The 24,349-nt window shown below is 32.7% G+C and overlaps 4 protein-coding genes across 4 annotated transcripts; 1 reads left to right on the forward strand and 3 right to left on the reverse strand.

Moving 5' to 3' along the window:
• Nucleotides 1–5,931: 5,931 nt before the first annotated feature.
• On the forward strand, nucleotides 5,932–10,832 carry LOC110423649 (O-Glycosyl hydrolases family 17 protein). Its single transcript, XM_021437937.2, has 4 exons — nucleotides 5,932–6,204; nucleotides 8,545–9,798; nucleotides 10,163–10,190; nucleotides 10,302–10,832. Exons 1-4 carry the CDS (start codon nucleotides 6,147–6,149, stop codon nucleotides 10,456–10,458), a joined length of 1,497 nt encoding a protein of 498 aa, XP_021293612.1. The 5' UTR covers nucleotides 5,932–6,146; the 3' UTR covers nucleotides 10,459–10,832.
• A 920-nt stretch (nucleotides 10,833–11,752) lies between these two features.
• MEE11 (RNI-like superfamily protein) lies at nucleotides 11,753–13,310 on the reverse strand. Its single transcript, XM_089784634.1, is given in 3 exon segments — nucleotides 11,753–12,471; nucleotides 12,894–12,950; nucleotides 12,953–13,310. Coding segments are annotated over 3 exon segments (1,008 nt in total). The 5' UTR covers nucleotides 13,286–13,310; the 3' UTR covers nucleotides 11,753–11,853.
• A 795-nt stretch (nucleotides 13,311–14,105) lies between these two features.
• LOC110423150 (pentatricopeptide repeat-containing protein At2g33680-like) lies at nucleotides 14,106–16,918 on the reverse strand. The gene is given in 10 exon segments (XM_021437297.2): nucleotides 14,106–14,258; nucleotides 14,261–14,350; nucleotides 14,353–14,617; nucleotides 14,619–14,691; nucleotides 14,693–15,013; nucleotides 15,015–15,089; nucleotides 15,091–15,111; nucleotides 15,113–16,172; nucleotides 16,175–16,699; nucleotides 16,848–16,918. Coding segments are annotated over 9 exon segments (2,133 nt in total). The 5' UTR covers nucleotides 16,302–16,699; nucleotides 16,848–16,918; the 3' UTR covers nucleotides 14,106–14,157.
• A 196-nt stretch (nucleotides 16,919–17,114) lies between these two features.
• LOC110423126 (Dynein light chain type 1 family protein) lies at nucleotides 17,115–19,941 on the reverse strand. Its single transcript, XM_021437265.2, has 2 exons — nucleotides 19,231–19,941; nucleotides 17,115–17,456 (listed from the first exon to the last, which is right to left on the reverse strand). The coding sequence occupies exons 1-2, from the start codon at nucleotides 19,459–19,461 to the stop codon at nucleotides 17,301–17,303; spliced, it is 387 nt and encodes a 128-aa protein (XP_021292940.1). The 5' UTR covers nucleotides 19,462–19,941; the 3' UTR covers nucleotides 17,115–17,300.
• Between the last annotated feature and the right edge of the window lie 4,408 nt (nucleotides 19,942–24,349).

Here is a 24,349-nt window from a genome sequence, read left to right on the forward strand (position 1 = left end):
AACTAAAACACCAATCGCTAGAGGAGTCACTTTAGTCTTCTTCTTTTTTTTTTTACTTCAGTTTATAGTTTAAATCTTTGAGGGATATTTTTTTAAATTTACTGAAATTGGTGACGGTGAGATTGAAAATTTTGATACCATAAAATTTAAAATTATAACAAAGAAATTGATTAAATTAACAGTGGTACATGTATTTGAGAAAAAAGAAAAAAAAAACAAAGATGGTGATAAGGTATGATTGGTGAGAGAGAAAATTATTATTAAAAATATTAGAGGTAAAGTTGAATATTATTAATATTTATTAAGCTAATAAATTTTTTAAATAAATTACTTTTATCATATGCAATGTTAAAATATGAAATGTGTCAAAAGGTGGCAAAATTCGATAGTAATTAGGGTAAAATATCGACACTCAATTTAACAAAAACTCTACACATGTCTATTAATATGAAAAATGAATAATTTGTTTTAAAAATTATTTTTCGTTGTATACGGGTTTTGTTGATATTTTCGTTAATTTGTTGTGTAAAAATATTTTTTTAAATAATTTTATCTTTATTAATTTCAAAAATTACATAATATATAAATTATAATTTTTATTTTAAAAAAATATATGAAAAAAATCTTTTCTCTCTTTTTTTTTTCTCTTAAATGGTCGATCGACTGCACTATTCATCATTGGCCGACCACCTCTTAGCCAAGGGAGGCGATCGAGTGCTCCCATGGCTTGGGGAGCACCAAATCTAGTGCTTGGGAAGATTCGACAGAATCGGATAGAATTTGACATTTCACAATTAGATCCGACCGTGGAGTGGTCAGCCAGTGTCTATAGGTTGACTTGAGAGAATGGAAAAAAGTGAAAAAATAAAAAAAAATATTTTAGATATTTCATATTTCAATATTAACATCGTTTAAAAACTTAAGATGGAGTGTTCATTTTAAAAATTAATAAATTTACATGTGATTATGATTAAAAATTAAAAGTGTTTGAATATTTTACCTATTAATTAAGTTAATTAAAAATAATAAATTTGACTCAACGTTAATACTTGCTTGAATTCAATTTGATTTTAAAAGATAGCAACATGAATAACTTGAGTCTAAAACAACTTAATCAAAATTATAGTTTATTTACAAATTATAATTCAAAGTTTTTCAATTTACTTGAATTATTTTTTATTGATTATTTTAATAAAAATTATAGCTTATTTACAAATTATAATTTTTCCTCAATTTAGTTTTCAAAAGAGGTTACTTCATTAAGTGGTGAAAGGAAAAAAGAAATGAAAAAAAAGTTATGTTTGTATTATCTTTGGGTCAAAGTATGCATTTTTGACAATTTAATTTTTATATTTAAAATTTAGTAATTTAATCTCTCAATTTTAAAAATTAAAACAATTTAATTTTTCTTTTAACGTTGTTCAATTTTATTGTTAGAGTTATTGACATCAACATTGATAAGATGCTAATGTGACAAATTTATTAACGTGACAATACTACATGACATTAAATGATGATAGTATTACCACGTGGAATTGACATGATGATGGGACAATGTCATATGGAACTAATATAATGATGTGATAATCTCACATGGTAATACTGACATGGTAAATTGAGAAAAAAAAATTTAAAAAAATTGTATATCATGTTAGAGGAATTAAATTGAATAAAAATGTATAATATAAGGATTAAATTAAACAAAATCGAGATGTTTAGAGATTAAATTTAAAAAATATTTAAAAAATATAAATCTTTAACTAAATGATACATATACTTAATATAAAGCCAAATGTTTAAGTCTAAAAGATTTATAGAGTTAAAATTTATGTATAAATATTTTATTACTTGATTATTTGATTCGAAAATATGTACATTAATTTATTTTCTTTATAAAAATTAAGTTTCAATTTCCCTTTTGAAAAAATATTTCAATATTTTATAAATGTACTTTTATATTATTAAATATTATATTACACTAAAATCATGAAGTTTTAAATGTTGGAGTAATTGCATACAACTATTGGCATTTTCTTAATCTTCCATCAAAACGCAATAGAAGTTGGAGTCAATGTTAGGGCAACATTTTAATTAAGGGCCGTGCCCTTCTGTGATAATCACACATGCCGATTGTTGATGAAGACCATTGTCCATCATCAATCATCTATTATTAACAATTACATATTTTTAGTTGAGAAAGAATTATAAATTTAATTTGTGGAGTTTACTCATTGTGGATCTTATTAGGTTATTCTAAACCATTCTCAGCTTTTGAAATGCAAACTAAGCTCATCTTTTATGACCTTTGATCAAAACATATATAAAAATATTAGAATGATAATGTTAATTTTGAAAAAATAATAAATATATATTTTTTGTTTTGTAGGGTTTGGAGATTGAAGAAATATATTTATAAGGTTTTTTTTATATAGGTAACTTTAAACAATAAAAAAATATCTATAAGGTTAATTTGTGGGTTTAATGAATTTTGTGGTCTCTTTGGTCTCCAATCTCAATCAAATTTTTGTGATTTTTTATAAGTTGTCAAATTGAAATCATAGCTAGAATCAAGCTTTTGGCTTTTGGCAATAATAATTTAAATTTAATTATAAGGTAAACAAAATAATTAGAAGGCAAGAAATATTTTTTTAAGTACTCAAAATCTCAATGTTCAATGAGATGATTTCTTGGCAAATTATTTTGTCTTTAAAGTATTTAATGGGCTTACTTCGGTTTCATACATATATTAAAAAAGGCAATTAAATCTTTTTGTTTCTTTTTATAAATGGATTATGAAATAATTTCATTAAAAATAATATCAAATTAAAAAAAATTAAGTGATAACGAATTTAATAATGATATTTGTAAAAGTAACTCTATAAAATATTAAATTTTTTTATAAAAAGAGAATTTAAACTTATTTTTTGTAAAAAATCTAAATTAATATATGAAATCAAATAATCAAGTAAAGAAATATTTATATATATTTGTAACATTCTAAATTTTTTACATTTAAACATTTGACTTATTAATAAGAATATGTATCATCTACTCAGTGATTTGTATTTTTTTTAATTTAGTCTTTAAATACCTCAATTTTGTTTAATTTAATGTATATATTATACATTTTTATTTAATTTAATTCTTATAATATGGTACACATTTTTTTTAAAAAAAAAAATCTTGATTTGTCATGTTAGTATTGCTACATGGCATTATTACATTACCATGTCAATTCCACGTGAGTATCACGTCATCATTATTGCTACATGGCTTTATAACGTCAACAAATTTATCATGTCAACACTACATGTTATCACTTCTAACGAGAAAATTGACAATGTTAGAAGAGAAACTATATTGTTTTAATTTTTAAAATTAAAAAATTAAATTGATAAAATTTTGAATATAAAAATTAAATTGACAAAAATATATGAATATAAAAACTATTTGAATACTTTAATCATTATTTTTTAATCACATTTCGCTCAATTTATAACAATCCTCTCTCATTGTTGATGGTCGGTTGTTAGAATTTAATTAGTATGGACGCCACGTTTCTCGTGTGAATTGGGTAGCTAATTATATGGAGTTTCTAAATGGAATTCGACACTTATTGTTTAATGAAGAGATTGTTGTATGTTTCCCAAAGTAATAAGTTATTCTACTCCCTTATATCAAAATAAAAAAATTAAAAATAAAATAAAAAGATTGGAATCCAAATCCTCATTTATATAATTTATGAATTTCATTAAGGAGTATTCTAAAGATATTCTTTAAAATTGCTATATTGTAAGTAATAGATTTTCCCAATGGATTAGAATTTATTGCATTAATTATTAATTATTACATATAATGTGAGAATAATATTATAAATCCAATATAAATATAATAGACAAAATTTTTAGTTAAAAAAAATCGTATGTGGATAGCTTATTTTTCTGACATATTTAGGTTATAAACAAATGTTAGTTGTCTATTAATTAATGTCAAATTTTAATTTTGGTATTAAAAGATTCAATTTATTGCATTTAATTATTTCCATTTGTGCATTTTACACGTTTAATACAAATTTAAATTAGACATTAGGTAAGAATTTTGTAATTGTTTGCTTAAAGAAACATATAAACGACTATTTAATGTGTTAAAATTCAAATTTAAAAATGATACTGTCACTAGAAATATATTTGCCTAGGATAACTCAAATTAAAAAATTATAATACTAAAATTTGCATTAATTACATTACATTCTTTTCGGATTGTTTTATGCAATATTTAATGACTATCATTATTATTATATTAATTTATTTTACTGACAGTTACTTTTAATTTGTTTTTTTATTTGATTTTTCTAAGTCTCTATCATAATAAATTGCTGAAATCATATATCAATATTTTGACACCATTTTCCGTTTTTTAATAAAAATTTCTTTTTTGAAAGTTCAATTCATTCATCAATAAGCAAAGCACCATTACTTCTTCCACAAATAAAGTTTTGTGCTATATTGATATATGAATTTTTATGTTTTGCTTATTATGAAGTTTAATGTAATTATTAATATTTGATAAATGTAAGTTCAATAAATTATTTGGTTTTTGAAAAGATTTATTTTTTCTGTCATTATCAATTTATTGTTCTAATTCAATATCAAAATTGCATCTTTCATCAATTTATTGTTTTTTCTTCCTCTTATTATTACCTTTTATCTAAATGAAACAACTTTTACACCAATGCAAATTTTTATTTGAACATATTCACTTTTGTTTTAACCATATTTTTCATTTGAATGCTTGAATTTTTTAATAAAATTTAATATGCATAGTCATATATATATATAGTATTCACTATTATGTTAAGAATGTTTATTTGTGCGTGTATATATTTATACTTTAAAATTATCCTATAAATCACATGTATTAATTATAATAATATTATAATTAACTTTAAAAGTCACATCTTTTAGCAACACTTTTAATTTATATATTTAACCAGGCCAGTGTGACTTTGGTGATGTAATAAAGGAACACATACAACAATTTGAAAGTTACAGTACATACTTGACAATTCGAATAATTAACTGAATCTTAAGTGTGTGTATATATATATATATTTTGTAAAAAATTAAATTTAAATAAAATAAAAAAAGTTTCACATGACCGTTAAATAGCAAAATAAAGATAACTCTGGCAATCTTGTATTTTTTCTTTTGGTATTCTTAACAAAAAAAGAAAAAGAAAAAGGAAAAGAAAAAGAAAAATATACTCTCTAGCCCCTCCCACATAAATAGCAATACCATTAAAACAGAAAATCTCTCCAATAATTCATGTGATATTTCACAGTAATGGGATTGCCACAAATAATATACATTACCCAAGTAGGCTGGCAAGTGGCAATGGCATATATTGTAAACAGAATTTTCTCGGCAACCAAACAGCTGCAAAAGGTATATTGGTTGCTGTCCCGTTTAGCCAATGCTCCTCTCAATGGGGTTTTTCCCAGTTACAGAAGCAAACAAATTAAAAAACAGAGAATTATTAAAGGAGGGAAAAAAAAGAAATAAATGAAAGATCTGCCGGATAGTGACCGTTGAGTCCAATCTACCACGCCACGTCAGCAATGACACAGTACTCTCCTCGTAGACTGTGACTCTACTCTGCAATAACACTGACCCAAAAAAACACAACACAAACAGCACGAACACATAAATCTTTTAAAAACACTTCGAGTAGCCAAAAAAAAAAAAAAGATTAAAGAAAATTGAGAGCCAGATTGGTACTCTGCTGTGGTAGGCCTTCATTCTTACAGTACACAGCAATTAAATCTGGACCGTTGGATTTCTGACACAAAAAATCTGATCAATCTATCTAGGCTAGTACTAGAACTTTAATTGGCACAAAGTAACAAAAACCTCTCCTTCTTTACAACTAAACTAAACCCCCCCACCCCTCTCTCTCTCCTTAGTGTTCCAGTTCAGCACTTGTTTCTATTTCTACTTCCAAACCTCAAAAGCAGCTCCCTTTTCTCTCTCTCTCACTTTGTCTGTCTCTTCCCTCATCTATCTTCGTTTTGTTTTTTGGTGGGTTCTTTTGTGACTGAACTGAATAGCTTTGTATGGTTTTGAAAGATTGAAGCTTTACTTACTCAAATGGCTATTTTCCCGCTGCTTTTGCTTTTACTTGTCTCTGCTGTTGCTGGTGATGAGGGTAAGTTTCTTTGAAGCTATAGTTACTACCCTTAGGCTCAGCTGTTTTTTATATGCTTATTTTTGTGGGTATCGCTGCTTATCTTTGTAAAAACTATGTTTTCTCCTTGTAGTTTCTCTGTAACTCATTGCTATTTCTCTTTTCATTTGTTCTTTCAGTGATGGGTTGTGTTTTTATTTTCGGTGTTTTGAGTAAGCTTTCTCTTTGCCTCCTGGTTCTGTCAATATAGTCTCTCTTTGTACTTTCTTACTTCTGCATTTGATGTTTCATTGTGTGCATTAATATGTTTCTGTATAAAATTGGTCTCTACATTTTGTGGGTACTAAAACTACTATTTCACATCTTTTGCTATTGTCTCTGTTTTCCAGTTAAGTTGAATGGCAGTACAAATTTTGGATTTTTAAAATTTGAGCTGACTATAAGTGTTGTCATTTGGATTTTCTTGTTTGGTTCTGTGGGCCATTAATCTCGTTGTGTTGTTTGAAATCACAATCTTACTTTACCTTTTTTTTATCATAAACTTTTCTGCGGAAACTGGAAATTATGATGGTTAGAGAGAGACAGAGAGAGAATGGTCTTTCCCTTTGGGTATTAACTCTGTTCCTGTCAAAGCAGGAACCTCTGTAGGAAAGTCTTTTCCTTTGTTGGAAACTCGTCTCATCTTCCCTCTCCGCATCTTTAATGGGAATCTCAACTGTAATGCGTCCCAGCTCATGTGGCGTCCTTTACCTTTCTAAACTACATTTCCACAGAATATTTTGTAGGACCAAAACAACCTTATGGAAGGGAGGTATTGGCATCCTAGGAAATGTACATTGGAGGGTAGCATTGTCATCTTAATGGTAGAAAGACAACATCCTGCGTAGTTGGTCCCGTATATTTTATGCTGAGACCCATCACCTCCCTGAACCGTTTTTTATAATGAACTACTTTTAATATAGAATCTTGGGTACAGATCCAACGGTTGGGTGTTCTAGTGGTCAAGTGAGTAATCAATTCATGTGCTTTAGTATTATTTATGATGGATGGTGATGCCATGTCATGTCTGATGTCTCCTTCTATGTGGACTTAAATTGTTAAGAGAATTATACTGAAAAAAAAATTATTATAATATGCCATATCAAAGCTACATAGTTTAGCTGATGTTAGCTTTCAATCGGAGCCTCGAGAAATGAACAAGTATGGGAGTGTTGTGCTGCTTATCTGATGTGATATTTTACCCACCTTCCAGCTACTCTTATTTAATTATACATTTTTGTTCCAAGTATAACAGTTTGCTTCTGTTTCTCTGCTTCTACTAAGAAAGCAACCACTTGAAAATGACTTTGGAACCTTTGAGTCAAAACTTACTGCTGAATGGGATTATGGGATTGTATTAAGAGATTATATTTGTCCTAAAGTAAAATGAATTGATGAAATTGATCTTTATCTATTTGAAGTGTGGAACTGACCTTCAACTTTAAGTAGAAGCCTCAAAGATGCTGCTTGAATGTGATGAAATCCTTCTAGGGGCTGAAATGATTAGCTGAAAGAAATTAAAGATTCCCAGTTTTAAAAGTTTCTATCCTGCTAAATGGAAGGATTGAACTGTTATTCTTGATGAAGTGTTCCCTAATGCAGTGATGCTACTGCATTATTGTGCCATTATAATGTTTATAGGATTTATAAAATCTGTTTGCTTCATCAATCTTTTTCCTCTTTAGTTATCACTGGCCATAGATGCCCATAATAGTTTTTACTACTTTTGTTGTACTGTCTTGTATGTCCCAGACAGAAGAGGAATACAGAGAAAACCAGATCTAGCCAGAAAGATATTTGAATTATTATCCTACATTGGAGCTTTGCAAGAGAAGATAGATTTTCTAATGTCTTGGTGCTATGATTAACCCAGAGCTACGTTTTGAACTTATACTGATAAGCAGCTATATTTTGTCATCAAACTGACCATTTGAAGCTACTTTGAAGTTTGAACCCTTAATCTGGTGTTCCCTATGAAATTTAACATCTACTGATGAAGGCTAATGATATGATCAACAATGTTTCTTTTGGATGGAACTGCATTTCTCTGTAATTAATTGAGTTAATGATAATTAAATTTCTGCATCTTAGTTGTTTAAATCATATTTGCAACTTGCATTCTTTTCTTCTTCTCCCTATTTTTCTATGTGCTTTAATTATATAAATTTCCTTTGGTTTAGCCTATTGTTGGCATACACAGTGATTTTTTATGCAATTGCTGTGGTTATTGGACATTGTCAATCCTTATCAAGATTGAAGACCTTTCTTATTTCGTGGATCGGACACTTTTCTTAACATCTGCCTGTGGATCACTCTCTGCAGATGCCTTTGTTGGTGTGAACATTGGTACAGACTTATCTGACATGCCCAGCCCTACTCAAGTGGTGGCCCTTCTCAAGGCTCAAAGTATCAAATATGTCAGGCTTTATGATGCTGATCGAGCCATGCTCCTTGCACTTGCCAACACAGGCATCCAGGTGACTGTCTCTGTCCCCAATGACCAACTCCTTGGCATTGGTCAGTCAAATGCCACTGCCGCCAACTGGGTGGCTCGCAATGTTATAGCCCATGTCCCTGCTACCAACATCACGGCAATAGCTGTTGGATCTGAAGTTCTAACTGCACTCCCAAATGCTGCTCCAGTCCTTGTTTCTGCCTTAAAGTTTATCCACTCTGCCCTTGTTGCTTCTAATCTTGATGGTGAAATCAAAGTCTCTACTCCACATTCTTCTTCAATTATTCTGGACTCTTTTCCACCTTCTCAAGCTTTCTTTAATCGCTCATGGGACCCAGTCATGGTTCCATTGCTAAAATTTTTGCAGTCTACAGGGTCGTACCTCATGCTCAATGTATATCCATATTATGATTACATGCAATCAAATGGAGTGATCCCATTGGACTATGCTCTTTTCCGTCCTCTCCCTCCTAATAAAGAAGCTGTGGATGCTAACACACTCTTGCATTACACTAATGTCTTTGATGCTGTTGTTGATGCAGCATATTTTGCAATGTCTTATTTAAACTTCACCAAAATTCCAATTGTAGTGACTGAGACTGGTTGGTCTTCTAAGGGTGATTCATCTGAGCCTGATGCAACACTTGAAAATGCTAATACATACAACAGTAACTTGATCAGGCATGTTCTTAACAACACCGGAACCCCTAAACACCCCAGGATTGCAGTTAGTACTTACATCTATGAGCTTTACAATGAGGATTTGAGACCTGGGTCAGTTTCAGAAAAAAATTGGGGGCTATTTGATGCCAATGGTATACCAGTTTATATCTTACACTTGACAGGTGCTGGTACCGTGTTGGCGAATGACACTACAAACCAAACTTTCTGTGTTGCAAAGGAGGGTGCTGATCCGAAGATGTTACAGGCAGCACTTGATTGGGCTTGTGGACCAGGGAAAGTTGAGTGCTCACCTTTGTTGCAGGGGCATCCATGTTATGAGCCTGATAATGTGGTTTCCCATTCAACATATGCTTTCAATGCGTATTTCCAGCAGATGGCCAAGTCTCCTGGGACCTGTGATTTCAAGGGGGTGGCTACCATCACTACAACTGATCCAAGTAAGTGACTATGATATTGGTTCTTATAAGACCCTAGTTATTAGAATTTTTTTCATTTTATTATTTTATTTTGAGAACTGATGAGCTGACAACATTAGCAGTTAATGCTACCAAAAGTCTTGATGGTACATGGTGGAAACTCTGAGTCTAATTGGAATAAATTGAGGTTGCTTTTATTTAACATTCAAAGTACAATAACATGATGGACCTGTGGTGTTATTCAATTTTTAGCTGAGAACATAATTACTAGATTGCATTCTATCATTTCTCACATCAAAAAGAAGAGGCATGTGAAGGAAGTTAGCAGGTAATGTTTTTTTTTTTAGCAGCACCTATAACTCGCTAATGTTGTCCATTGGTGCAGGTCATGGTTCCTGTATATTTCCTGGAAGGTATGCACCGATGCTTCTAAATATTACTACTTGTTCTTCAAGCGAGATTATGATGCATATATGATGGCCATATGGAAATCTGCTGACACGACTTTATAATTTTTTTTGTAGTATTGGAAAAAACGGCACCATAACCAATGGCACATCACTGGCTCCTTCGTCAAACTCCACAAGTTCAGGCTGCGCATCACAATATTCCTATGGAACTGGTTCTTTCACAACCTCTGTGATAATAGCTGTTTTACTTATGAGTGCTGTTTTCTTGTAGAACTTGTTTGTATTTGCCCTTCGGTCTTTAACACCATTGAAAAATTTAAATTTCGGGAAATTGGATTCCATTTCTGTTGGAATATTTGCAGCATACCCAGTTTTGTTTCTCCTAGAGGAGTTGAGTTGCAGGGTGGCAAATTTGACTGAACATATGGATAGCAAGTAGATTTAAGATGAGTTGGGTTCATTGTCATTGGATTTTGTACAAACAAGCCGAAGGATTATTCAAAATTGTTGCTGTGTAGGTGTAGCTATCTTGTTGAGGTTGGGCTTGTATTCTTTATACTGGATTTGCAGTGTCCTTTTTGATTTGTGGTTTAAAGTATTATTCATCAAGATATCTCGTTGAGGTATTCTTTAAATCTTTTTAAATATGGAGGTCAAAATATTTATGGTACAATATCTTGACTTTTTAAGTTTTAATTATAATTTCACACGAGTTTATTAACATTTAAAATAAAAAGTTTATCTCAAATGTGCAAACGGTATTAACGGATAAATGTAACATGGTTAAAATATTTTACACTAATTAGTTACCTTGTAGTCAAATTTAATCGTGAAATGTTAGATTTGATGAGATCTCTCTAGGGGGAGGGTAGATGTTCTTCTTCACGAGGGAGTACGTTTTAGATCAACACTTTCCAGGGGAATACTGGGGGGCGTTGGTGCTTCTCGGTCAAATCCAGTCATGGAGTGGTCAGTCAGAAAGAAAATTTTGTGTAAGAGAGAAAATTTTAAAATTAAAAAGTTATAATTTATAGAGTGTGATAATTCTAAAAATTAATAAAAAGTAAAATTATTTAAAAATATTATTATATCATCAAATTTAATAAAATTATTAATTATTGATTACTAACAGTGAAAGATATTTTTTTGAGATGAATGGTTCAGTCTGAATATTAATAAATTTATGTAGAGTTATGATTAAAATTTAAAAAAATTTTGATATTTTACTCAAATATTTATTAAATCAGTCAAATGCGGGCAAGTTGGTTCTTCCCCAATCCCAATTCTCACTATAATTGAAAGCTTGTATAATTTTTTTTTTATAAAAATCATTTATCTAAGCTGCAACTGATGATTTAAATTGTATATAAGCATTTAATACCAAAATTGCATTTACCAAAATATTTAGCTTAAATGAAATAATGAATTTTTAAATGGGAAGTGAAAGGAAACTCAAATAAAAAACAAAAAAGAAAAATATGAACAATTTTTTTAAAGAAATCATGGGTTAATATTTGTTTTTAGAATATTAGAAAATTAAAAGATAAAAAACAGAAGACTTTATCGCAAGATTGTGGTTTATGTATAAATAAAAACATATAAAATAGCCACAATTCCATTAATTTATCAATCGTATGCCTCAAAAAATAATGGCATGCAAGAAAAATCATTGCCCAACATCATCTGAACCTGTCAGGAATTGATCATGGCAAACACCGCATATCCACCCACTTGAGCCACTGGAACTAATCTGCAGGTCTGCATGTTGCCCACAACATGGCTTGTTACAAAAATTACATTTAGAAAGCTGAAACCAACAATCTGAGCACAGAGTATCAGTGCAAACAGCCACTTCCAAGTCTTCAGGTTTGACACACCTACCACATTCTTCACACCTTGGAATGCAGAACTTGCACATCCTACAATCAATCAGTGAATATTTCTCTCTCTTGCTTCTGCATTCCTCCCTAGGACAATCAAAAACCATCCTTGCTTCACTGCACCTGGGACAGATTTCCACATCAATGATTCTGCCAAATTCTTCCCATCTATATGCTAGAAACTTTCTGAAATTATGATATAGGAGAGGCCGTTGCTTTTGCTGAACCTGCTGCTTTGTTTGGTTTGTTAGCAGGTAATGGTGAAGAGTTTCCAGGTGTTCTTTCTTCATGTTGTAGATGCCATTCACCTGCAGGCGTTTTAGGCTGTGGTGGTGCTCGGATAGCTTCTGAACAGCCCTTATTACTCCATTAGGGGTTAAGCCAGTGCAACCTGGTACGTACAACTGAATCATAGTGAAATATGCATATGAGCCGATATCATGACCAAACAAAACAAAACAAAACTAACTCTGAATTGGAATACAGTCAAACTCCTTAATATATAGTGCATCGATCCTTCGGATAGAAATTAAGCTAAGGCTTTTATTGATACGTGCTGTGCAAGTTCTAAGATTCAAGTATAAGACATTGCGGGCTTGAACTGGTACACTATTGTCTGAGGGACGGTCTGGTTTGGTCAAGTTTTTGATCCCACCACATAAGACAAGTGGATTAATTCCTAGCCAAGAAATCCTATCCATTCTATATACTAAAGGAAAGGAAACATGATCAGGCTGTGTCTAGGTAATAGAACTTTAAAGCAGGTAGGAGCTATTCTAACATTAGTCGTCGGAAAAGAAACAGAGGGCACAATAGAAATAGAAACTTTCTTAAAGTTTTCATACCTTGTTGATAAAGGATTTTTGTCAATTACCCTTTGTAGAGCCCTCTATCACTAATCCAGGCACAGTTGATTAGCCAGGTTCTTAGCCTCTTTGCCTTCGAAGCAACTTTCATCAGAATCCTCATCAGGCAGCAACGCAGGTTCAAAGTGCTTTCAACAATTATGTTTAGCCAAGGCAGTATATCCTTTTCCACTGCATCTCTCAGAGACATGCAAACTTCACTCATGGCAAGAAGCTCAAACAAAGGAAGGTAGGCCAAGACAAGAAACAAAGCCTCATGGGGTGAACCTGCTTCTTTTTCTTCTTCTTCTTGTCCAGAATTATATTCCTTATGGGAAAGGGGTGCATGTTCTCTGCTTTGTGCAATCTCCATAATATTTTGGTGTAGGAATAATTTATGATGGAATTATTTATAGACTTTTCATCCTTAACAAAGAAGTAACATACCGAAAATTAGAAAAAGGTTAGAAATAAAAGAGATGTTGACAGGAAGAGAATATATAAGTGTAAAGAAACACCAGTTTCATTTAACTGTAATAAGCGACCAGATATATGTGATCCACAACTTCTTTACTATTGACTGGCTTCTAGATTCATTATATAATCACATGGACTAAGCACAAACCTTAGATAGACTTATATACAATTTCGTTACAAATTCTGACCTGAATGATCAATACGGCAAAGTCGTCACAGTGTTCTAAATGGTAACTAGAACAAATTTACGTGGTTCAGAAAGTTCTCAACGCCCTTGTTTCCCACTTCCACAGGACACGTGAACCCTTGAATCAGAAGCAGTTGCAGGTTTTGGCAAGTGACGGGCTATGGTCCCCTTGTTTTTTGAGGAAGATAATGATGTTTTAACGGGAAAATGGTAACAGATAATAGAAGAGACGTGACATGTTAGAAACCGTGAAGGCTAGTAATGAATCCAAGCACTGCCAAAAGGCATGTGAGCGCCGTTAAAACATCAAAATCTGAAAGAGCAGCTGGACATTACCGGAACCTATAGCTCATTTCTACTTTAGCATAGTATCAAGACTATGAGAAAACACTTCTATCCTTGCAGTGTATATATGATATGCCGCTTACATCGTGAAAGACATCTAGCAGGCTGCAAGACAGGATGAGAAACAAATATGGTTTGCATTTGCCACGGTTTGATAAAGATATAAATCCGAATGTTATTATGTCACTATGTAGAAATTATGTCGACAAGGACTGACCAAAGAATGGAATGAATTATCACATACAAGCAGCAATTAGTTCCTCCTCGCTATAAGAAGTTGGAGAAACTGACTCAGAAGAAGGCTGGTAGCCTTCATCTTTCATTTGTTTGCTTATTGCACCTCTTCACGTATCGTTTTTATATCTGGATGCATCTGGTCTCCAACAACAAACAATGACGCGCCACCTTTAAGTTCGATCCATACAACAGGTTCTTATTCACCTCTGGTTTCATCATCCTCCTGACCCTCTCCACATCTTCCAACCTGCCCAGGGCAGCATAGATACTTGACAATAAGACATAAGCAGATGATTCTTGAGAGCCCAACTCCATCAGTTTCTCTCCAGCATATGCTCCCAATTCATAGTTTCGGAAGTTCCGACAAGCACTTAATAGGATACGCCATAAGTACATGCACTGACATCTGTAGCGATAATCATAGAATTCCTTAGCTCTCATAGTTAGCTATCCTAGCTCTAAGTCTGAGGCCCAGCATATCAACCATGCAAGCATGGTGCTCTACTCTTGGAACAATTCCAAATTTATCAGATCATGTTGAAATAAGCCCAACCTCTCTCTACCAATCCAATGTGGCTACAAGCTGAAAGCATGTTGACAAATGTCACATAGTCTGGCTCTGTGCCTTCGGACAGCATCTCCTCAAAAAGTTCAAGAGCTTCATTACCATGACCATTCTGAGCAAGTCCCGATATCATTGAATTCCATGACACTACATCTCTCCGTGGCATCCTCCTAAAGACAAGGTTCCCATCTTCCAGATTCCCACACTTGGCATACATGGTTGAAAGGGCACTTCCAATTGGAACTTCCAGACCGAATCCATGCTTAACAGTACAGGCATGGATTTGCTTTCTTGCTCCCAGCAGCAAGACATGAACAAGCTTTCAGGATACTGGCCATTGTAAGCTCATTAGGCACAATCCCCTCATTGCATTCTACCATAAAAATCATCGCTTTTCATTCTCCCCATTTTGCACATATCCTCCAATCATGGAAGTCCACAAAACCATGTCAGGTTCTTGTATATAATCAAACCCCTTCCGAGCAGCCAATGTACTACCACATTTTGCATACATATCAACCAAAGCTGTCATTATGTATACTTGCAATTCATATCCCAATTTCAACAAGTAACCATGCACTTGCTTTCCTTCTTCAACAGCACCCATATCACTACAAGCATTAAGAACCCCAACAAGAGTGAACTCGCTAGGCATGATCCCAGCAAAATGCATACTCGAGAACAACTTAAGAGCCTTTAACGAGTCCCCGCTTTGTGCATAACCAGTGATCATTGCCGACCATGTAATTGAATTCTTATTACCTGATAATTTAAATGTCTTAAGTGCATCATCCAAGCTCCCACATTTCGCATACATCGTAACAAGAGCATTCCCAACAGATGAAAACACTAACAGCCCATTTTTAACCGTGAAGCAATGTATTTGCTTACCAGTGTTAAGAAACTCAGGATCCGCCAATGCACTAAGGACGCTAGACATCGCATACTCGTTCTGTTTCTCCTCTTCTTGACGCATCAATTCGAAAAGCTCAAAAGCATCCACAGCAGACCTCTGCATTGCATACCCAGAAATCATGGTAGCCCAAGAAACTGAATTCTTCTTCGGCATTTCATCAAACACCTTACGAGCCTCGGCCAAAACACCAGATTTGCTGTACATGTTAAGAAGAGAACTCCCAACAAAGACATCATCAAAGCTGTCGGTTTTAATCACAAGCGAATGAGCTTGCTGCCCACTAAAAACATCCGACAAATTTGACGCGGCAGTGAAAACGCCGGCGAATGTGTGGGCATTAGGCAAATAATTCTCTGCCCGCATTCGCTGAAAGAATTCCATGACAAAGGAGGATATCGTCGGGCCTTGTTGAGAGTAGCCATTGATAAGGCAGTTCCATGAGACAACATCTTTGTGTTGTATATTTTCAAAAACACATTTGGCTTTGGACAAGTCCCCGCATTTGGCGTAGAAGTTAATAAGGCTGTTGGAAGGTATACGCAAGAAGATGAGCCGCCGCTTCGTATTATTCGAGCGTGTACTGCACGGCCTCTCGAAAGGTTTTTCTGTTTGGTAATTTGAACGAGTTCAGAGAAAAAAGAGCGATATCGAGGTAAAGTCATCAAATCTATTAAGCTTCGGTTTCGAGCGAGATTCGTAACTGTTTCTTGCCTTTGCCTTTGGTCGATGAATCATGGTTCAACTAAGAATAGCAACGTAAAGCATCAAGGCACAACTCGAACTAGAAAAGTTTCCAGCAGGACCGTTTAGTATCTACGAGTCCTATACAGTCAACACACTGCGATAAATCATTATGTTCTTGTATCTGCCTCTGTGTTCTGCCTTCTTTATTTCGATACCCTTTTAAAATTTTCAGAAAATCTGGTTCTATTTATAGTGAAATACTTGCACCATAGGCCCAATTTTGCTTCTCCCTTGAGTTGAGTTGTAGCCTAGCATGGTGACATTCGACTGAACATACGGCCAGCAAGTAGTTCTGAGAGATGTGTTGTCATTGGATCTGTACAAATAAGCCCAAGGATTAGCCAGGATTGTCGTTGTATTGCTATTAACTGCTGAGGTATTTCTGGTTGTATTCTTTGCTCTGGATTTGTTCAAGATCTTTAATCAAAGAGGTCTTGATGAGGTACATTTGGTTGTATTCTTACCTACATGTCTATATTGCAAAGCTTGCATCTTCAAATGTAGTTCAAGGTATTGATAAAAAAATGGATTGGTTCTTCACCTACCAGTTAAAAAGGTATTGCTCCTTACTGGAGAAGTGATATATATTCTAGACAACATGCCCAGAAGGAACATGTAATTGAGAAAATTATACAAAATTTGATACCATCAATATCCTAGACACTGGCAAAGGCATGCGAAAACCAGACTTTCTCTTACTCTATAAAGCTTAAAAAATTGCAAGAGAAGGAAACTGCCAGAACCTATCACTCATTTATGCTTTTAGCACTCAGCAATACAACATAAAAATTGTAGAACCAACAATACATACGTTTATCAGTTTTGCAGTCTGTCGTTGTACATGTAACTTTAAATTGGAAACTTGTAAATTTGTTGCCAATACAAGAAACGTGTAGAACACAAATCTGTGAAAACCATCAATGGTCTAAAGGCTCAACAGCAGTCTTGAAGAGAAGAATGTAAACCTTGTCAATTGAAAAATACAAGAAACCTCCTAGTGAATAAGTGACGTATGAGCCAAAGCTAGTTCCCACAATGCAGTGCCAAGCAGGACCATAGGTCGAGTCAAATTCCTGAAAAGCCAATGGATCCTCATCATAGGCTATCTATGTATTAGAGTAAAATGTTAATAAATCCAGATAACTAAACCCTACAATATTTTAGACTACATGGTTAAAGCAAAACGTTAAACTAGAAACAGTATTCAAACATCAATCATTTAACCGATAAGAACAAAGGATCAGACAAGCTCAACCTTACACACACTTTACCATTCTATGCAGGGCTCTCTCTCTAAGTAATATATATATGTATATATTTATATTTATTACTTTTTTTTTTTTTTGAATTTTGGGTGAAAAGGGATTCAAACCTGACGCTTTGATGATGCATGCACCTGTTATTTAGCTAAATGCTCAATTAACAAAATTCGGAACTCTCTCTCTCTTTCTTTGTTTCAGTTTACATTTGTTGCAAATGAACCTATACAAACTAAAATCCTGAGAAGTTCCAAGTTGATAACTCAGAATTACTAGCACTTCAATTACCATCTCCACAGCAAAGGACCTGAAGACAGAACTGAATACCCTATTTCCTTAAGTTGAGACACAAGCGGTTAAGTCAAATGAAAGGTTATTCTAAAAGCAAGTGTACCCAAAATAACGTCAAATATTGCCTTAAACAGCAGGTAACAAAATGCTATAGACCATGATGAGCTTGATGAATCCCTGCAGTTTTGTTTTATATGTATAGTAACTTTGCACGGCTTAGATATGCTAGTTCAGATTCAGAGTATGGATGACTAGATGAGTCATCGCCAACAGAATCATGAGTAACAGGCTTCATACTCTTAGTGTGCCTAACAAGGAAGGGTCCTTTACAGACCCTTTTCAAATTATACAAATCAATGCAATTGCAAGGATGAGATTTGTTCAATTGTCTCTCTGTCAACAGAGTGCACATAAATCTTGCACCATATACAGGATGTCTAGTACATTGCCACAAACTTAGGCAGGGTCAAATTTAAACCTAGTAAGGATAGACAAATCATATCAAATTCAACACAAAAAGCTCTGTTAGATTGTACCTGTGCTCATAATAGCAATAGATAATATCACCAATATTTTGAAACCCAAAAAAAAAAAAAAAACCCTACAATAATCTATGACTTATTCCAATTCCAGATATTCCAGAATACAATTCTCTCCTCACAAGAAGGACCAGCAGTGTCCATGACATCGATGAATCAAAACTATTAAGCTACATGCCGATGCTCTTGGAATAAAGGGTTAGGCAATGGGGTTTAATGTAACATATAACTCTGGAATTGATATGAGCATCTACAACTACAAGCAGGATAACAAGTAGAACAGAATACAAAAAAAGACAAAGAGAAAAGAGAAAAACACAAAAGGAATAAATGTCTTCACTTAGAACTGAATAAAGGAAGACAAAATTTGGATTGCACAGCTAGAAGTAGAAAAGCTTCCAGTAAATTCTCAATAGGACCACTAATATCTATAACTCCTAACAGCCAAGCACCCTAAAGTTATAAATCCAACTATAACATTCAACCTTGTTCACCCAATATTCTTTACCACAAACACACCAAATTAAAACCCCTAATACACCACCAAAAAAAAAAACTAATTTATCCAACTTTATGCAAAAAAAAGAAGTACTTCAAAATTGTCAAATACTACCTACATGCAAAAGTTAAAATTGTGTCAACTAAAACAATCAAATGAAAAATCTAAACAAACCCATTAATTCTTTACATCAAAACTAGAATCCAAACAAAGAATAATCGTCATAAAAAAAAGGACAACAAAGATTGAAATTTTTAACCTTTTTAAGCGCAAGGGCTAGACGTTTACTGTCAAGCTTTCCAGGCATAGAGTCAAGCTGGTCTCGAGCACATCTAAAAGCCCTGTTTTGAAGAGTTAAAGACATATCAGAAGCTCTGACTTTAACATTGAGACGTTCAGTTTGGTCTTGTTGCTCTATAGCCTTCTTCTTTTGAATCAAACTGTTCAAAAACTTGCTTCTCCTCTCCAACTCCAACTCTGCTCCTTCCATTTTCCTCTCTGCTTTTCTTTCTCTTTCCTTAATTTCTCATCAATATAAAAGATACCCAGAAGAAGTTAAAGATCAAAGAAGCTAAAGAGGAAAATGTTTCTTGATTTCTCAGTTGGCAATGCTATTCGTGCCACTCGTTTGATCAAAAGTCTCGAAGAAACAAAAAAAAAAATCAAAAGAAAGAAAGAAGAGAGGTAAAGGTGTTAAAAGAACAAAGCTGAAATTTTAATATACAGTTAGTAAAATATTTGGTTTTTTATTTGTCGGGCTTGGGGTTGCGGAGACAAAATGAATTAAAATAGTATATTGATTGGCGGGAAGTTACCCATTATTAATTTATATAATTAGTATAGTAATTTATTTGTGGGGAAGTGGGAATGGGATTATGAAAAATGATGCCCTACTCTGCTTAAGGGAAGGCTTTGGGTTTTGGTTTAGGGTTAAATGTTGTCATCATTGTACATTGTTTTAGATTGGTTGATGATTAGATGATAGAGTTTTGATGGTAACTTCGATTACCATTTTAATACAAATTTTATACTATTATTATGGACATGCGAAAGTTTAGAGGAAAGAAAGTAGGAAAATTGAATTGTCATCATTTGGAAAATGCTTAGCTTACAAACTTGCACAAAATCTTAAGATAGCTTGCGTACATTAAATTTATCACACGTGGTGATGTATGTCTAGAAGATGTGCCTTATCCTTTGAATGTCCCACCCTCATTTAATGGAATTAGGTTGTTGGATTCTTGAAGATGAAGGGATTAAAAAGGGGGGAAAGGGATTGATACAAAGCAAATAAATCACTGGGAATGTATGGGTATCTAAGTAAAGGTTAGAGAGTCATGGAAAAGATAGTTTTAACGGTAGTGGCAATTTAATATAGTTTAAAATTAATCTCACAGAAACTTAAGTTGAATTCAATTTTGTCCATATTTCAGTTGATAGGTTGGTTTCAAAGGAAATCTGTTGTTTTTCCTTCTTTTTTGGGTGTATCCAGGAAAGATGCAACGCTGTCTTTTGTTTTCTTTTCAAGCCAAACTTAATAAGTGTACTACTCTTTTGATTTGACAATTCCAGGAAAGAACTAAGTGACCATTTTGCTTTCCATGGCTGGTTTACTGCTAGTACTACTTTGTTTCTCAGAGGTTACACCAAACCATTTAGGCAAATCAACATGGTTTATCTGGCATTCTTACACTCTTACAATTGAAGATCATTTGTCAAATCTTTTTCCCAAGTCGCACATTAGCAGTAATTAGCAAAGTTTCCCCTTGTGGTCTCAGCACGTTTGCTGTTTAGTTAATTGAATTGAGAGGTGGGCCAACATGAGAATTATAAGTGATGAAGTTTGGTCGGCAGAGCTAGGGACTTCTTTTTTGTGAAAATTGATGCCTAATCGATGCCGTTTCTGAAGCGGCAATCACGGGTAAAAAGAAGGCGCGATGGGCCCCCAAACAACACTCGAGACACATTCGAGAGTTGCTGCTCCATTGCCCTTCTAAAAGGGTAGTCTCACTTTGGCCATTGACCTGACCATAGAAAGGTTGCCCATCCCTTTGCTTTCACTGTATTAGCCATGGATTTCATCATGGGCAATCCCTGGTACAGAGAAACATACTAAAGCAAAAGAAAGGGATACCATTATTCCCAACAGTAAATTTCTTTCCTCTCTCTCTCTCAAATATAGTATGCAAATTTGTATACAAGTAAATAATTGGTTTGAGTTTAAGCTCAAATTAAGGATTCATTTTAAATGTGATTATCGTATTTACATCACTCTTTTGTAGAGTTTATTTTTGCCCTGTCATCACCTGAATAGAATCCAATCAATCGTCCATTTTATGGAATAACAATGATCGGTTTGGGGTTTCCAATTTCAATAACCATATTATGGGCTATAGGTATTCATTATTTTTTCATTTTCTTAACGACTAGGGACTTCGGGCGTCCTTTCAATCCCTAACTAGTTCAGATTGTTTGTGGGCTTCGCTTGCAAATTGGGTTACTCATGGATTGATCAACACCTACTTCGTTTCCTATCTCCCCTTTGAACAACATGTTATAACAATTTATACTTGCTCCCTTCCATTCCTCACGTCTTAACCATTCATTCCATAATTTATGTATGAACTCCACGAGCTGTAGATGGAATTATCAAAGTCAATCTAAACTTGACAATTTGTGTGTAAGATTACAATCATATTATGTGGAAATATAATATAATAAAAATATACATCAATATAAACATGATATGAGTAATTAAATAAATCAAAATCGTAACGATAATAGAAATATAATCTAGAACTTTGCCTTACCAATTTGCTTTTGAGAGGTGGCAATCCTGAAATCAAGAGTTTATCCCCTTCAAAATTTAGCTCGGGTAAAAAAATAAAATAAAAACTTATTAACCTTTTATCTTTTAAAACTATGTGTATGAGAATCAAAATGGTAGCAAAGATCTTGTTTAAAAGTCTCCAACATGGAGGCCATTATAAAAAATGGGGACTAACTACTCAAAAATGTAAGATGAAACAAGAAATCCAATACAATTGTTTAAGTTGTCCACTTGAAAAAATTGATTGAATGCATTCTGGCTTTGAGCTTTATGTTTCGGCAATTGATCAAATGAAAGGATCTGGTTATTCATTTTAATACACTTATCTGAAAATTCTCCTACTTCCAGAATGAGCAATCTATCATATGCGTTGATTCAACACTTGACGTTGATTAATTACACTAAACTTGTGTGTAAAACTCTTAATAATGCCCTCAATGAAGCATGACATAAATGACAAAAGGCAAAAATTAGACCCCTCCAATCTCATGTGGAAAACAATCTTGAACTTGTCTCAGACCAGCTCATTAATGCAGAGGGCCTGCCTCTTATTCTATTCCATCCTTCTATGGCCCTGAACCAATATCTTGTTTTCTTATTTTGATAGATTTCTTGTTTATTTGACTTGGGTATTCTATTTTGTGAAATTTGAATTTGATGAAGGCTTCATGATTAAGATTAAGATGGTATGATCGTACAAATTGGCTAGTAATAATATTTTGTTTTCATAATTATTTTTTAATAGTGCTAATATTTATTGTTACGAGTATTGCATGCAAATACTTGTGTTTTTTTATTTATTTTTAAATAATTATTTTACATAATTTTTTGAATATTTTTTAAAAATAAGTTTAAAACATAAATAAATAAAATTTTATAATATTAATCATTATGAAAATTACTTAAAAACAACAATGAAACCCACATGCCCAAGTCCTTATAAAAACATTTCAATAAACACTGGTCTCATCATCAGATGTAAAAGCAGAAGCAAAAGAACAACTTTAACAGGAGAAACATGATTACTAGTTATCTACGTTTATTAAACGACTTGCTTACTCTAGAAGACCACACTATTTGGGTGAACGTTTAGGATAAGATGGCATTGGAAGGGTCGTCCAAATGGGAATTATTTCACTAGGTTTTTGTTGGAAAAATGATCTTAATTTGGTAAACCAGCAGCATCATAAAGACAAAATTAGTACGGCGAGAATCAACGGTTGTTTGAAGAAGTAAAAGGTTACCGTGAAAGCAAAACGTTATCGTTTTAAGTTTACCAAATTACACTTTGTAAAACACAAAATTTTACTTCGTTTTTCTCACATTTTATTTTTGTGTGAAACAGTTACTTGTAGTGTCGTTTTAGGTGTTTGTATAAGGTTGAAAGCACTTGCTAATGTCATTTATCTAATGCCTCTATTTTTCTGTTTGATATACATAGGTAATGTTTGGTATAAAGAAAATGAGGGCACATTTCTTGTATTATACTCAATTAAATTATATTACAGAGTTTATTTTGTAACTGACCACTATAAGGTACTATTGCAATATAATCACATTACAGTCAAGTGATGTAATGTGATCACAATCTAAAACCAATGCAATCACATTACATTTTATTTTGTAATATTCTTAAAGATATTTTTACCCTTCAATTTTATTACCTTGTTAAAAATATTTTGTAATGTTATAATTAAAATAAAAAATATTTAAATAAAATATATAATATAAGAATCAAAAATTAAAATAAAATAAAATATAAGAAATTAAAATTTATATAATATTGGTAAAAGAGATTAAAATAGAATATATAATATAAAAAATTATATTAAAGAAATGAAAATAAAATATATAAGATTATAGTAAAAAATGAAAATAAAATATATTACATTAAAAATATATTTAAGAGATGATATTATATAAAAATTAACAATAAAAAATATAAGTATATTAAACTTGTATTTTAATAAATAGAGATAATTTTAAAAATTAACATTATATTTCCAGTAAAATATTTGTAAATCAAACGCTGTAATATTATCTTTTTTACATTTTAATTATTATTTTGCTTGTATACTAAATACTATAATGTTATTTTCTCTACAATAATATTATTTGCAATCAAATTACTTGCAATCAAATTATCTATAATCATATTGCGTTATAAAGTACTCAACGCTACCATAATTCTTTTGTGATTTTTGGGTTTTTTTTTAGGCACAAATGTCACTTGCTTTCTAATTCCTCTGTTAGTTGTTGTTGGGCATAGAAAACAATGCCAAGTTTTCTGTGCTCCACCATCATTTGTGGAATTCCTTTCTCGAGGCTACATCTAGGCCTTTGTTAGTTTTATTCTAAAAAATAAATACTGGAAATGAAATGGAAAAACATGTGAGGTTATTTTGACAATTCATTGGCTTTGTTGCAATTTTTCTTCTTCATCCTTCCTCTTTGAAAATTCTTTAGTACATTTTTTGGAAAATTTTCTGGAATTCAATATGGTTTCAAAGCTTTAAAGCTTGTTGAGGGACTTGTAAACTGTTACAAA

The sequence above is a fragment of the Theobroma umbraticum genome, unplaced genomic scaffold (assembly GCF_002168275.2).
Source record: "Theobroma umbraticum cultivar Fairchild unplaced genomic scaffold, ASM216827v3 scaffold_20.0, whole genome shotgun sequence".
NCBI lineage: Eukaryota > Viridiplantae > Streptophyta > Magnoliopsida > Malvales > Malvaceae > Theobroma > Theobroma umbraticum.

Coding starts and splice junctions, on each gene's coding strand:
- LOC110423649 (XM_021437937.2), top strand. CDS start 6,147: ATGGCTATTTTCCCGCTGCTTTTGCTTTTACTTGTCTCTGCTGTTGCT. Junction 9,799..10,162: donor CATCACTACAACTGATCCAA/GTAAGTGACTAT, acceptor CCATTGGTGCAG/GTCATGGTTCCTGTATATTT. Junction 10,191..10,301: donor TCCTGTATATTTCCTGGAAG/GTATGCACCGAT, acceptor TTTTTTTTGTAG/TATTGGAAAAAACGGCACCA.
- LOC110423126 (XM_021437265.2), bottom strand. CDS start 19,461: ATGGAAGGAGCAGAGTTGGAGTTGGAGAGGAGAAGCAAGTTTTTGAAC. Junction 17,457..19,230: donor TAGCCCTTGCGCTTAAAAAG/GTTAAAAATTTC, acceptor TTGGCTTTTCAG/GAATTTGACTCGACCTATGG.